Below are 16,465 nucleotides of genomic sequence, written 5' to 3'. Positions count from 1 at the left end.
AACTACAGAACTACAAGTCCCATCTCTACCTTACTGTACCTCACCACACCTGGAGACCACTACAGAATCCTCCAATGCAAAACAAGAGCTACCGTTCACATTGTGTAGTGAGGGGGGACAGTTAATGTTGGGTTGGGGGAGGGTGAGGGAGGAGGGGACTGACTTCCTGACCATGATATTCTGTTTCCTCTTTGCATTTAAACTGGATGCTTATCAGGGCGGTGGTTGGCATCATTAGCTTGATTTTATAAGGATCTAGTGAGATAGAAGATTGACAGGATGGTTTTGTCAAATGTGGGACTGTGTGTGTGTGTGTGTGTGTGTGTGTGTGTGTGTGTGCGCGCGCGTGTGTGTGTGTTTGAGATTGTATGATTACTAGTGTCCACACTGGTGTCATTTGTGCTTTCAATTGCGAATTGCAAACATTCAAGATTTTGCTGTCTAACCTGTTTTTCTACTAGATATGAACACAATAACAGGAGATATGACGATGTGGAAGATAAGCTATTTCAAAATGCAGTCTAACCTGAGTGTTCTCTCAGGTGCTCCTATTGGCTAGTTAGCGATGTGCTAAGTGTGATCTGGCCCACCGATTGGTTGAAATGGAGGACACAACAGCATAATCAATACACACACACACGCACACGCGCACACACACACACGCACACACACACACACACACACACACACACACACACACTCACACCCCAGGCAGGCTGTGACTGACGTTGCAGAGGGTCATCTAAACGGACCCTCAGATCAGTCTTAGCAGGGCGACTTCTACATCCACCTCTGATCTGCTGCCAGGTCATCTGTAGAAGTACAGTGGTTAGAATGGACACACAGGCTAAGATGATGTATGACTATATGACTTCTAGAGGATTGTTATTCAGAGATACATACATATACATACATATACATCACAGTCCAAAAGTCACAGACTGCAGAATATGATACAGAACTGGAGACACTCGTAAGTGACTAGATTGACCTTACCTCCAAGCTTAGTAAACCTCTACCAAATCAGGAACATATTACTGTTGGGGAGCTATTGCTCAGATTTACTTTTTACTTTTGCTTTTATTTAGTTTTTTGCAATTATAAAAGTGACTCCTGTCTCTGAAATATTTATATCCTACAGTTTGTGACGTATATGGACATGGTGTACAGCTCTGACAGAAGGGAAGTCTATTCCATGGATTACATTTCTATATATTTTTTAATGTGAGTGGATAGAATGGGATATTATAGATCTACATCGTGACTCAGAGGAGATGTGATTCAGAAACGGCTCTGATAGAAGTGAAGTCCATTCTATGCATTCTGTTTCTATACTGTCCCCTTCTCTGCTATCTAGTCTTGCCTAAATACCAGTGGTGGCGGAAAAAAACCCTGTAATGTTATGTTTGACTGTTTTGGCTATGGGTGAGTCGAGACAACCAGAAGTCATTGAAGGTTATTTGTAAAGCATTTATATAAAAACGCATCAGTGCATGCCGTTAAGTTCTTTGATAACACGTGAAATTATATTTGTGCTGTGTTTTAATAAGGTAAGTTAATTTGTTCTCGCTTCTAATGAACAAAAGGATAATATTTTTGTTTTGTACATACTCTTATTTTCATTTTGGTATTTATTTCATTTTTTTTCTCATGTTTTTTCATGACTCTATTTATTAATGTATTATTTCTTTATGATGCTGTATAGACTGGAAGCTTATGAGGTGTCCAACCTAGTGACTCGTTCTCTCCTCCCCTCTTTGTTGATATATAGGAGCTGTTTTTAATATTAAACTCGCGTGAATGAATGATGATACTATAAAGAGACACACACATTCAGGCTGCCAAAGCATGATTGCATGGTAAACTCAGCTGTAAAGCAATGCAGGCACAGCTTACAGAGTGTGTCTTCACATTTTAATGGAAAAGTGTACTCTAATCATAATTCTTAATGATATTCTTGTTATATTTAATATGATTATTATGATTATGATTATTATGATTATTATTATTCTATTAATTATGAACATTATTCTTAAGCTCTCTGCTGGTTGCTCTCTCACGTTCTGCTGATCCTTGTTTGGTCTCATTGTGCTTTATGTTGAGAGGCGAGCCCCTCAGAGATCATGTGCCATATACTAGAGTTCCATGGTTCTCTCTCTCTTTCTCTCTCTTGGACTCCCTGATCACTCACACTGTCAGCATGCCCCATGGGACGAACCACTTTTTTACTCTTGAATAAAATATGCATGAACCTTTACCTCTGTTTATTCCCTCTGTCACATTGACACACACGCACACGCACACGCACACACACACACACACACACACACACACACACACACACACACACCTGGCCAACAAGGTCTTACCTATGTTTAACTGCTCTCCCTTCCCCATTCCAGGTATACTTCTATGTCTAAATGTAACTGATGGGGTTTGAACCGCAGACTTCTCGCACAGATGCACGGATGCCCCAGATGTACACGGTCATACCAAGAGGACATCGTCGGGGTATGAGGTCTACATCTGGGATTAGAAGTCACATGCAGGCCGACGTCACCACCAGAAGTGTTTCCAAATCAGGAAGATCAAGATAAACACTTCCTCGTCCAACAATCTGGCATAGCATGTGTCTAATACAGGGCTGTATGTGTCTAATACAGGGCTGAGGTCAGCTCCACTTTATATTTGTCAACTCATGGACTTAACTGAATTGAAAATGGCGTATTATTTACTACACTGACACAGAATTCACCATAAACCCCCAACGATGCACCGCTTCTTTTTCTCTGCAATAAACTCATCAGAATTTCTACCCAGGCTGAAACCACCACACCTGGGCCACGCCCTGGATCTTCACCTCATACACACCTGCACTCCCACCACAAACACACAGCGTTTGTACACTCCCTCCCTCTCTCTCTCTCCCTCCCTCGCCCCCCTCTCTCTCTCTCTCTCCCTCTCTCTCCCTCCCTCCCCCCCTCCCTCTCTCTCTCTCCCTCCCTCCCTCCCTTGCTTTCACTCCCATGCTTTCACTTTCTCTTTCCTAGAAATTATAACTTTTACTGCTCAGTGTCACAGAGAAGGAGGAGACAGGAGAGGGAACAAAGTACACTCCGCATCCGTCCTGAGGGACAGTGAGAGAGGGGAGTTGGCTCTATCCATCCATTAACACACATCATCTCTATCCGTCTCTGGGTACAGTGCGACAACAACAGAGAGCCAAGGTAAGTCCTGAGGTGTTTGCGAAAGCAGGATTCTTTTAGCCTGGATTGTAACCCGAGCTTAAACTGGATTTGTGATTAGGGTATGAGAATGTCTATCAACTAGGGCTGTGAGTTGTTTTTAAAAAAAAAATAAGATAAATTTTTCACCATGCAATTTCAGTGGTCGGGGGCTTTTTAGACATTTCTAGACAAGAACCCTAGAAGACGCTAGAAACAGTGAGGGGAGTACTAGGGTACTTTACACGTTTATCAAATTATGGCTTCCAAATCAAGGGTGCGAAAACATCATTCCCATAGTTGAAGACACAAGGGTGCTACTTGCTTGAGCTGAGCTTGATTGGTACAACACTTGTTAATTTGGCTACATGTCACTGACTAACTTGTTGTCCTTGGTCTGAGCCATAGAAATCTTTTTTCTTCTTCTTCAGAAATCTATTAGATGAATATTAATTTATATACATTTACATTTTTGGCATTTAGCAGACGCCTTATTCCAAAGCGACTTACAATTATAACATTTAACTAAGCAAGTGAATCATCAATCCACCAGTCGTAGCAGGAAGAATAATCTAGCTCAGGCCCGGGGCCATTGGCAGTTTCCGTGAGAGAAGGAACAAGAAGAAACATGTATAGACAATGGAGAAACAGTACAGGGGAGGGGGGGCAGTAGAAGTCTTGGGGGACACAGTAAAGGGGAAAAGCGGGTGTCTCTGGAGACACAGTGCTGGGGGGCAGTAGATGTCTCAGGAGGAGCAGTTAAGGTGTAACCTGAAGAGACGGGTCTATATATCCCTACTACCAAACATGATATTTTATTTCCACTCTTCTCAAGTACATTGGCAAGCATCAGATTCAGGCACCATGAAATGTCAAATTGTTATTCCCTTCAAATCTAAAGCAAAGCTGGGCTTCTCCCATAATATTCCACAGAGCAGCAGGTTCGGTTGAGCCTTGTCATTTTACTGATGATAAATGATGTCCTGTACACAGCTCAGGACATGATGTAATGTAACAAGGGTGGTGTGTGCAGCGCAGATGCGGTGCAGGACAAGGTGACGACAGCAGGCAGCGGTTGGCACAACTAAGGACACTTTACTAAAACAGACATAAACAAGACACAAGCCCCACAAGGAGAATGCTGCTCAAAACCGGAGTGAATACTGTAGACCGGACTGACACCAGTTTCTACCCAGAACCACCGGCTAGAGCAGCTCACAACTCCTTGTGCAAGGCAGACAAATAACAACGCAGGAGTGCACACTTACACAGAACAAACAGGGAGATCGATCAGCAGGGAACGTCAAGAAGGGAGGACATAAATACACAAGTCCAAACATACAGAGGTGACTCACATTAGTCCACAACGAGGACAGGAACAGGGAGTGTAGTAGCGTCCCAGGCCACCAGGGGCCGCCAGAGGGAGGCACCAAGGAGTCACCAAGGAAATGGCGAACCCAACCGTAACACACACACACACACACGCACCACGCACGCACACGCACACACACACACACACACACACACACACACACACACACACACACACACACACACACACACACACATACACACACACGCACATACATACACACACACACACACGCACATACATACACACACACACACACACACACACAACCTGTTTGGAGGGTGTCCATTGCTTGCAAATTTATTAAGAACACGTGTCACCGTTCTACCATCACCCCAAAGGTGTGGGGAATGTTTTCTTGGCACATTTTACCAATCAATCATCGCTTGAACGCCACAGCCTGTTTGAGTATTGTATTGTATTGTAGTGTATCCCTTCATGGTCGAAAATGTGCCCATCTTGTAATATCTACTCCCAGCATGATAATGCACCATGTCACATAGCAAAAGTCGTCTCAAACTAGTTTCATGAACGTGACAATGAGTCTTCTGTGGCCTTCCCAGTCACCGGATCCTAGTCCAATAGAACACCTTTGGAATGTGGTAGAACGGGAGATTCACAGCTTGAAAGTGAAATGAAATGTAAAAATCTGCAGGAATTGCGTGACGCAATCATGTCATCATGGACCAGAATCTCAAAGGAATGTTTCCAACATCTTGTGGAATCAACGGCACGAAGAATTGAGGCTGTTTTGAGAGCAACGGGAGGCCGTACCCAGTATTAGCATACTGTTCCTAATAAAGTATCCAGTGACTGTACGACAAACAGACTGGTTTAGCAACTCCATAGTACTTTGATGAGTCTGTTTTTATCCCCCTTTTTACTCTTCTTGTTAAGTTGTTGTTATTGTTATTGTTGTTATTGTTATTGTTATTGTTATGTGCTTCTCAGATGCAGCAGTTGGGAGGGGAGGAGTCTCTAATCCCTCGGCCTCGTGGGACTCTGCCCAGGAAATGTGCGATGGGATTGGCTGCCGTGACAACGGCGGCCGTCTTCCTGTCGAAACCCGAGAGCACCTGGAGACTGGTTGCCACAGCGATACTCATCCTGACTTTGGGGCCGTTGCTTCATGGAGTGTTCCTGTTCGCAGAGGAGTGGCTATTCCACGCAAATACTCGGTAAGGGAAAGTGTGTGTTTGGTGCTATCTGTCTGTCTATCTATCTGTCTATCTATCCATCCACCCATCACCTATCCCCCCCCTCTCTGTTGCCCAGGTATCGTGGGCGGCAGGTACTGGGTGATCTACTGCCTGCCTGTGTGGATGTCCGTACCCTGGCGGCGGTGTTGTTCGGCCTGGCTGGTGCTCAGCTGGAGCAGAGTCAGAGCAGCCTGGTGGTCCTAGTCTGTGCCCTCTATCCTCTCTTCAAAACCCTGGGAGTCCTGGTGAGACAAGGGCAACACACACACACACACACACACAACCTCGAGAATATTGACCCACACCTACTAGTTACTAACCATAGTTACTGTCATCTAAGGTCAGGTTGCACTATAGAATGCCCAGTCCTAACAGGTCCACTCCTACCAGCTCCAGTGTTGTGGTTCTTGTTATGTCATCAAGGTTGTGGCGTTGGTATGTTCCCCACAGAACCCGAATGCGTAAACATTCATCATCTTGTGATGTTTTTAAAAACATTGTCTACTGTAGTTCTCGAAATGGCCACAGATAGAATCATTGGAGACTGTGTATCTCGATTCGTGGAGAGAGAAAGACAGCGATGCTGAGCTGGGAGGTGCATTGCTGGTCAAGGAGGCCTTGTCTTGGCCTGGTCTATCTGGTCCAACCAGGGCTTTAACTTGTATCATCCAGCTTACCCTTTTCTAGACATAGCTGAGTCAATCAATTTAATTTTGTAATGAAATAATTTATTAATATTGCAATATCTTTTCAATGCTTAAATATGCTTTATCGGTGAAGTCGGTTTAAAAAGTCTGGATCTTAGCCGCTTGGAACTCAAGATGGGATGTGGCCAGATTTCTGTGCAGCCTCCTCTGCCCACTGAGCCTCCAGCACAGTGACATGTAGCATGTTGTGGATGGATGAGATGGGACGTTCACCTGGAGGGAGGGAGAGTAAATATCAGTAACAGTAACTGTAACAGCTAATGGGGATCCATAGAAATAAACACACAGACTCACGCATTATCTGCTTCTGGTCCTCATGGGCAGCGACAGCCAGAATGGAGGCAGGGAGAGGCTCCTGGTCCTGGACATGGACAGCAGGCTGCTGGGCCTGTGGAATGGCAGCCATGAAGAATCCAGGTGGGGGAGCAACCTGGTAGAGGTTGATGTCTGGGTTGGGAACGGTGCAGACGCTGGCCATCCTCTGCATGTGCTGGTTGGTTCTGTGAGTCTGGCCCTCCTTGCTCTGGGCCAGAACCACATACAGGGGCTTGGTGGCCACGATGCGGCCGTTCATCTCAGTCACAGCCTTGGTGGCCGCCTCAGGGGAGGAGAAGCACACAAAGCCAAATCCCTTGCTGCGTCCACCCTCCATCATCACCTTTGCACTGGTGATCGTTCCAAAGTGGGAGAACTCTTTGTGCAGCTGCTCATCATCCAAGCGGTCATGCAAGTTCTTCACATACAGGTTGACACCCTGGTAGAGAGAAACCCTGTTTAGTGAGATGTTTTTCATCCCTCAAATACATCAACAATGTTTACCATGACTATCAACTTATTTTACTTGTACAGTATATGTATATTGTTTTCATAAACACACACCTGGTATCTGGTCCTGCAGCCCATCTTTATCTGCTCAAACTGGCGCTTCAGCACAGTCTGGCGCTCTCCTCTCTTCAGGGCACGGCCCACGTAGATCCATCTCCCATTTATCTCCTGGCCATTCATCTCATCAATGGCTCTCTTGGCATCCTCATGCCTTTCGAAGTTGACAAATCCAAAACCCATGGATTTACCAGCGCCATCAGTCATGACACGGACGCTCAGGGCTGGTCCAAATCTTTCAAACCTCTCCTTAAGGCGTTGGTTATCCATATCCTCACCAAAGTTTTTGATGTAAATATTAGTGAACTCTCGAGCCCTGGATCCAAGTTCAGCCTCTCGTTCATCGCAAGATTTGAAGTGTCCAATAAACACTTTTCTGCCACTCAATAACATGCCATTGAGTCTCTTAATAGCTCTCTCAGCGGCCTCCTGCGTATTATACTGCACAAAGCCAAAGCTTTGTGATCATCATCAGATGCTACCTTGCAGGAAAGGATGTCCCCAAACTCAGAGAACATGTCGTAGAGGTGCTTGCTGTCAAAAGTCTCCACTAAATTATTTATGAAGATGTTGCCGACCCCACTATTCCTCAGAGAAGGGTCACGCTGAGACCACATGATGCGCATAGGTCTTCCATTGACGTCATCAAAGTTCATGGTGTCCAGGGCACGCTCTGCGTCAGCTTGCTGGTGAAAGTTGACAAAGGCATACCCAAGAGATCGGCGTGTTATCAAATCCCTGCACACTCTTATAGAGATGATTGGACCAGAAGGGCTGAATTTCTCATGCAGCATTCCCTCAGTGGTGTCCCTGTGGAGATCTCCTACATACAAGGAGGCCATCGATTGAATAGACGCACTAGGATTCATGTCTGTCTGCTGACTGTAAGATTGGAAAAAGTTTGGAAAAGTTTGTGAAACAAATAACTGTCTATCTATCTAGCTCTTCACAGAGGACTTGCAGGTAAATGAACAGCATGTGTACTGCAGATGGATTCTAGAAGCCCAGCTGCATGTCTGCAGGTTCAGTTCCGCAGCTGCTTCCTGTAATTCCCTTGCATTTTTCGAGGACTGGTGGTAAAGAGCATAGAGTTTTGAGAGGAAAAACTCTAAATGAGTACAGCCAGTCACCTCCTTCAATGAGTCATTCACCGCTAATTCTAACCGATGCGCGAGACAGTGAACTGCCTGCAGCCGAGGGAAGTCCCGTTTCAGTCTAGCTATGTCCATTCACTCTCCCTGTTAGCACGGCCGCCCCATCTGTGGCTATGCTAATTAGGTTTTTCCGAAGAAATTCGTCATCCATTCCCGCTGATCGAAGGCTGTTTTTCAGTGCATTGCACAGGGACTCGGCATCTGTGCCCTGGTCAAGTTCAACTATGTCAAAAAACACATTGTCCACATCTCCATTTCCAGTGACATCGCATCTGACATAAATAATCATGTACGCTCGTCCATGAATTGTGCTTTCATCTATTGTTATGCTAATACTCGAATTAAGTGATTTGACATTAGAAATGAATTTATTTTTCATCTCCTGTGCAATGTGCTCTACAATCTGTGCACATGAATGATCTGATCGGTGAGTAGGGCCGACTATCGCGCCATTCATCTCATTAAGCTTCATAATTGGATTCAGTTTTGTATAAGGCATCCTTTCTTTAGCCACAGTATAGGCTGCCCTGAACGAACTTGCTGTCTCCTTGTACATAATGGAAGTGAGTGCTGCTACTTTCTTAGGAAGCACTTCCTTTTGTTTAAGCTCTGCTATTTCAACAGCTCGTTTATGAGCATGACTGTCGCGGTGTATATACATCTTTTTCCGCAACTGCTTTTGAACGGGGCTACTTACTGTCCCATTGATCCAGGCATCCGCCAAATGCACTCCCCACTTTTTCTCTGAAAGTAAAAGAGTCTTTGCCTCTTTACAGGCAAGGCATCCAAGGCCATCCTCATTTGCAAATAGCCAGATGTTTCTTTTTTTTCCAGGATCTCCACTGATCTTCTCCCCAGTTCTGTGGCGTTGCCTCCCCTACCTCTTCATTCTGCCCCTCATCTGAACTGTGTGTGGGTGTTGCGCGTTCAGGCCTGGTAGCAGAGTCCTCAGTAGTAGCAGCAGTAGTAGCAGTAACAGTAGTAGCAGCAGGGCTAACGTTAGGTGTCATAGCAGGTTTCTTTGATAAAACCCCGAAATTTTCTAGGCTTGATGACCCGGTCGGCAGCAGTGGCCTTTTTTGGGCGGCATGGTAGCTACTGTATGTATATACTCCTGTATAGCTAATGAATGAATGTTTGCTTCTCAATAATAGGCTAGGTGCACGATCTCCACTACTTCCTGAAAGGCACCTTGGATGAACATATCCTGTCTCACTCTATTGGTTTAATTGATTAATCAGCTGTGCACTGTGTGTTCCAACGGTTTACCGCACAGCTGATTAATCAACCTTTTGCTGTTGCACAATATTCTACTGCGCCCCATGGTGTCTTGGTGGTGAAGTGCAGGCAGTCAAAGGCATACTGTCATTCACAGGAGATTAATGGTGCGCGTAGTTCTTTTGGAAAACGTGTTTATTTTACAATATTTATAATATAAATTAAATAATATTCATTACATTGACATTTTGATCAAATAATAGTTGTGGTAATGTATTATTAGCGACCCCCACAGATTTTTGATTTTACTGCCTTCATGGGAGCTAAGACCATCTCTATGGGAGCTCAGCTCCCATTGGCTCCCACATAACTCGAACCCTGCACACACACACTGAAAGATTATCAGCTCATCAATACGAAGTAGGCCTACATGAGAGTACATGCACAAAACGGGCTAACGTTACTCATTAACTGTTTACACAACAGCGTCAGTCAAATCACAGTGTGACAGTCAGATGGAGCATTAGGTAAACAACCAACAGCAAGGTAATGCATATTATCAGCTGAGAAAAACAACGTTTACCTTTGATGACATCGACATGAGCCCTGTTTACCCGTACCTCCGCCGTTCTGTTCGTGATGATTTTAGATTATTTTTGCACCGCACATATTGCCCTGTAATAAGAGCATGCGACCACAGCTCCCTTGTGTCTCGTATTGTCCAAATGTTCCCTGAATTTTAGCTGCATGTTTTTCCAGCATGTAAATCCGTTGTCTATAAAAATTTGACTCCAATTATTTCCCCCTGCCAATATTGTGTCGTTGTTAAATCCAAATTTCCCGCTAAATTCTGACCAATTACAAAACTGTTTTGCAAGCACGTCGCCTCGCGCATGTTGAGAGCGATTCAGTCTCGATTACGTGAACTGAGTGGAACTTTAACAGGCGATGTCACGTGCGGTTGACTGTTGCATGTAACATCCATTTCGGACACCAGGGGGCGAGAGAGGAACCGAAACGAGGAACCGAAATCTCCGTTGCAATTCGGTTCGGTAGTAGGTACCGAATGTAAAGTAACCTGTACCATACCGGTACCGGTTTTCGGTACCCAACCCTAATCTCGAATGTAAATCATTTTCAGCAAAAGTTACTTTGTCTGTCTGTAAGATTAATGTACAACAATGTGTAATACCAGCAACACCTTCCTTCACTGAGCTTCAAATGTTAGTTTTAAACAATGGCTTGGTCCAGAGTATTAGGAACCTTATACTCTGTGTAGAAGGCAAGGCAAGGCAAGGCAAGTTTATTTGTATAGCACATTTCATACAACAGGGGCAATTCAAAGTGCTTTACATACATTATAAAAAAAATACAGCAAGAGGAGCATAGTAAGAAAATAAAAAAGACAATGAATAAAATATAAGACGTAAATAGATAAAACATTTAATAAGATAATACTTCATGAATAAAAAGACATTGATAGAAGTGTTTGTGTTTAGTAATAACTGCTGCAAACATGAAGGTTTTTAGCTTAGATTTAAATATGTTTAGGGTTTGGGCCTGTTTGATTTCTTCAGGGAGTTCAGAATGCTCTGGCCTGATCTATATGAGCCCATATGAGCATATGATCTATATGAGCCCCGTATGAGCATATGATCTCTATGAGCCCCGTATGAGCATATGATGTGACTGAAGAGGGGAGGCAGGTGAAGGAAGACATCAGGATGGGCTCATTGTAATCAATGGAACGGAATAAGGAATGGTATCAAACACACGTGTTCAATGTGTGTCTGGAAACATTCCTCAGAGTATTGAGATGCACCCTAAGATATCAGTGTGTGGTTAGGGTTAGGGTCAGGGTTAGGGTTAGGATGCACCCTAAGATATCAGTGTGTGGTTAGGGTTAGGGTTAGGGTTAGGGTTAGGATGCACCCTAAGATATCAGTGTGTGGTTAGGGTTAGGGTCAGGGTTAGGGTTAGGATGCACCCTAAGATATCAGTGTGTGGTTAGCGTTAGGGTTAGGGTTAGGGTTAGGATGCACCCTAAGATATCAGTGTGTGGTTAGGGTTAGGGTTAGGATGCACCCTAAGATATCAGTGTGTGGTTAGGGTTAGGGTCAGGGTTAGGGTTAGGATGCACCCTAAGATATCAGTGTGTGGTTAGCGTTAGGGTTAGGGTTAGGGTTAGGATGCACCCTAAGATATCAGTCTGTGGTTAGGGTTAGGGTTAGGATGCACCCTAAGATATCAGTGTGTGGTTAGGGTTAGGGTTAGGGTTAGGGTGCACCCTTAGGTATCAGTGTGTGGTTAGGTAATATTAAGGAGGCCCCCTAGGAGGGAGGGCCAGTAAGGCTCTCTGGCGCCTGCTCCCTATGTTCCCCTGCCCAAGTGTTCCTAGTGGGCTTGAGGTGCGGCCTGGGAAGGAAAGAGGGGGAGGCCGGGTTAGGGGTTTGGGTTAGGGCTAGGGGGGTTAGGGTTAGAGGTAGGGTTAGAGGAAGGTTAGGCTTAGGAAGGGGCTTAGGGTTAAGGTTAGGAAAGGGCTTAGGGTTGGGGGTTAGGGTTAGGGGTTAGTGTTGGGGTTCGGGTTAGGGCTAGGGTCAGGGCCAGGGTTGGGGTTAGGGGTTTGGGTTAGGGCTAGGGGGGTTAGGGTTAGGGCTAGGGTTAGAGGTAGGGTTAGGCTTAGGAAAGGGGTTAGGGTTAAGGTTAGGAAAGGGGTTAGGGTTAAGGTTAGGAAAGGGGTTAGGGTTAGGGTTAGTGTGTGGTTAGGGTTAGGGTTAGGATGCACCCTAAGGTATCAGTGTGTGGTTAGGGTTAGGGTTAGGATGCACCCTAAGGTATCAGTGTGTGGTTAGGGTTAGGGTTAGGATGCACCCTAAGATATCAGTGAGTGTTTGTGGTTAGGGTTAGGGTTAGGGTTAGCGTTAGGATGCACCCTAAGATATCAGTGTGTGTTTAGGGTTAGGGTTAGGGTTGCGTGGAGAGAGTCTCAGTCTTCAGATTCCTGGGCGTCCACCTGGAGGATGACCTGACCAGGAGAACCAACACCACGGCGATCGTCAAGAAGCCACAGCAGAGACTCTACTTCCTGAAACTACCACCTCAGACAAGACCTGCTTGTGTCCTTCTACCGCTACTCCGTGGAAAGCATCCTCACATACTGCATCTGCGTGTGGTTCCTCAGCTGCACAGCCGCAGAGAGGAAAGCGCTCCAGAGGGTCGTCAACTCGGCCCAGAAGATCATCGGATGCCCTCTCCCCTCCCTAGAAGAACTGTACAACTCCCGCTGTCTCAAGAAGGCAGTCAAAACCCTCAAGGACCCACACCACCCTGGCAACAAACACTTCATACGACTGCGCTCAGGCAGGCGCTTCAGTATCATGCCCACCCGTACTAACAGACTAAAGTTCAGTTTGTTCCCCAGGGCCATAAGTGCACTAAACTCGGCTAAGATCTAAGCAAAACAAAACAAAAATCCCCTCTGTAACCCCCTGTGCAATATGAGAAACTACTGTGCAATAACCAAAGGAATAGTGCAATGTTCTATAACCCTGCAATATGTTTACATTCTTGTGTTAGGTTTCATATACTGTATATAAGTTACTAGTTCATACGTTTACATGTTTATAAAAAGTACACAGTTACATGCTAACTCCCCCCTGTCTATATAACACCCTGTGAATAGGCCATATGGTGTATATAAGCATATACGTTTACATAATAGATTCTCACATTCTCACATTCTCAGATTCCTACCGATCACTTATCCCCCTATTTATATCCCCCTTATTTATGTCTATTTATGTCTCATTCTTGTTTTTTATTATCTAGGAATGTGTTTGATTGTTAGCATCTTGCATTTAAATGTCATTGTACCTGTTGCAATGACAATAAAGATAATTCATTCAGGGTTAGGATGCACCCTAAGATATCAGTGTGTGTTTAGGGTTTGGGTTAGCGTTAGGATGCACCCTAAGATATCAGTGTGTGTGGTTAGGGTTAGGATGCACCCTAAGATATCAGTGTGTGTGGTTAGGGTTAGGGTTAGGATGCACCCTAAGATATCAGTGTGTGTGGTTAGGGTTAGGGTTAGGGTTAGGATGCAGACTAAGATATCAGTGTGTGTGGTTAGGGTTAGGGTCAGGGTTAGGGTTAGGATGCACCCTAAGGTATCAGTGTGTGTGTGTGTGTGGTTGCAGGGGCCCTCTCGGGTGGAGGTGTCAGAGATCTGTGAGGGGGGGAAGATGAACGTGGCCCACGGCCTGGCCTGGTCCTTCTACCAGGGCTACCTGAAACTGGTGCTGCCACGTGAGTACACACACACACACACACACACACACACACACACACTTAGTCAGACCCTGTGGTGCCCGCGGACTCCGTGTCATCAGGGACATCGTGGTCCTGAACATCAGCTGGTGCGTAAATATGGGTTTAGGATTCTCTTATCTTGGAAATCTATTGGACACATTTTAATGTGGCCCCCTCTAGTTGGTTGTGGCCCTAAGCGAGCGCTTAGTCTGTTTATGCCATCGGCCGGCCCTGATGCTAAGTATGCTAAGTATGCTACGTATGCTAAGTATGCTAAGTGTGCTAAGTATACTAAGTATGCTAAGTATGCTAAGTGTGCGTAACTAACCGACCTAGCGCAGCCTTTTTACTACATCTGAGTCACTTTCATCCATTGCCTTGCATCAGTCTCTCTGTTGTATTAGTTTGTTTTTATTTCACAAATGTATGAATATGTAAATATAGTTTGATTTGATTGGTAGGGTTGGAGGATTCCATTGCAGAGTTCCGGGCCACTCACCCCGCCGGGCTGTTTCTGAACAGCGGTTCCAGGAGACTCCTCATCCTCGTGCCAATCAACACCAACATCTGCCACAAGCTGGAGGACGACGACACCCACATCAGTTTCTTCGACAACCTCCCAAACGTGGAGATGAACACGGCAGGGGTCCGGGGCCGTGTCTACAAGCACAGCGTCTACTGTGTATTGGACGAGAACAAACAGGTAGGCGGGGGAGTTACAAGTTAATTGATGTCAACATGTTACATGTTTCAGTTGGCCAAGTAGGACATTTTGCTTATAGGGATGGTTCATACTATTTGTATGTTTAGTTTTCTACTTTGCTACCAGTAGGCTGTTGTGTAAGTTTGTATTTTCACATAAAAAAAGCCTAGGCTGAACTATCCCTTTAATCTCAGCCATTATTACTACACACTAGTCTTATCTGGCTTGAATTTAACTCCTCTAACTTTACATCCCCTTTTCAAAATGCCCATTTAGGCTATTTTGACGTTAACATCCTACTGACGCCATCTTGTGGCTAAATGAGTGAACTAATAATGAGTGCTTTTGAAGTGCTGGAAAAGCTTAACACTGTCACCACCTTGTGGCTAACTGTGTGAACAGACTTGGAAAGCCCAAAGCGCTGCCCTGTTTACTGTCTGTTGTTAAGTATGTCGCACATATCGTGTGTGTGTGTGTAGGTGTGTGTGTGTGTGTGTGTGTGTGTGTGTGTATCTATGTGTGTGTTTCTGCATGTATGTATATGCGTGCATGTCTGTGCAATTATGTATGGATGTGTGTGTCTCTGTCTGTGTCTCTGCAGCCCCATGAGTGTGTGGTGGAGTACGCCACCCCTCTGCTGACGCTGTACCGGATGTCTCAGGAGAGCAGCGCAGGCTTCGGGGAGAGGGACAGGAGGGAGCAGGTGCTGCTGTTCTACAGGACTCTCCAGGACATACTGGACTGTTCTCTGGAGTGCAGGAACCGCTACAGTCTCATCCTCCTCAATGGTTAGATGTCTGTCTGTCTGTCGGTCCGTCTGTCTGTCAGTGTGTCTGTCTGTCTGTCTGTCAGTGTGTCTGTCTGTCTTTGTGTCTGTCTGTCTGTCTGTCAGTGTGTCTGTCTGCCTGCCTGTCTGTCAGTCTGTCCGTCCGTCCGTCTGTCCGTCTGTGTGTGTGGTGTCTGTGTGTCTGTCTGTGTGTGTGTGTGTGTGTGTGTGTGTGTGTGTGTGTGTGTCTGTGTGTCTGTCTGTCTGTCTGCCTGTCTTTTTCTCTGTCTTTTCTTTGTCTTCTCTATCTTGCAATATCTCTATCTTGCACTTCTGACCCAATACATCCTCTTCCTGTAGATGAGCATGAGGATGACCCCCACTTCCTGTCAAAAGTGATCCTAAGGCGCCTGCAGCAGCAGGAGAAGGAGGAGGTCTACATGCCCCCGCCCCCTCAGCCCACAGCTGACTGGCACCCAGCTCAGCCTATGAGCACAGAGCCATCTCTCATGATTAGCCACGACATGCCGCGGACTCTCAGGGAGCCAGTTGAGAACGAATTCAGATAATCATAAACACACACACACACACACACACACACACACACACACACACACACACACACACACACAAGCAGGTAAATGACACACTACAACTCGCCTGTTTGCCTGCTCAACTTGCTGTCATTGGGGAGGGATAATGAAAAGGATAGCATACCCTGCATATTTTAGAGTGATAAAATCCACCTCTGCAAAAACAAAAAAGTACATATTATAATAATATACTATTAATAATAACGTATAACAGGAACACGACATCATATACTGTTGTAACTCACCTATTCACCAGTTTCAGCTACTCAAGTATACACACACCGTACAGACTTAAATATCAGGGGAGTCTAGAATATCAGGATATAATCTAGAATTAGA

At 45.3% G+C, this 16,465-nt stretch overlaps 1 protein-coding gene and 1 pseudogene across 2 annotated transcripts; one reads left to right on the top strand and one right to left on the bottom strand.

Annotated features, from left to right (window-relative positions):
- Window positions 1-5,547: 5,547 nt before the first annotated feature.
- sting1 (stimulator of interferon response cGAMP interactor 1) lies at window positions 5,548-16,102 on the top strand (the record flags this gene model as incomplete). Its single annotated transcript, XM_080527106.1, has 6 exons — window positions 5,548-5,774; window positions 5,872-6,040; window positions 13,953-14,061; window positions 14,526-14,767; window positions 15,369-15,555; window positions 15,894-16,102. The coding sequence occupies 6 exons, from the start codon at window positions 5,548-5,550 to the stop codon at window positions 16,100-16,102; spliced, it is 1,143 nt and encodes a 380-aa protein (XP_080383232.1).
- On the bottom strand, window positions 6,581-8,253 carry LOC308153119 (polyadenylate-binding protein 1A-like; annotated as a pseudogene). Its single transcript has 3 exons — window positions 7,382-8,253; window positions 6,831-7,256; window positions 6,581-6,715 (listed from the first exon to the last, which is right to left on the bottom strand). The product of its transcript is annotated as a polyadenylate-binding protein 1A-like (transcript).
- Window positions 16,103-16,465: the final 363 nt, after the last annotated feature.

Source organism: Nansenia antarctica, assembly GCF_963989245.1.
Source record: "Nansenia antarctica genome assembly, chromosome: 3".
NCBI lineage: Eukaryota > Metazoa > Chordata > Actinopteri > Argentiniformes > Microstomatidae > Nansenia > Nansenia antarctica.
Note: the sequence above shows the minus strand (reverse complement) of the source record. Positions and strands in the feature narration are given on the sequence as shown.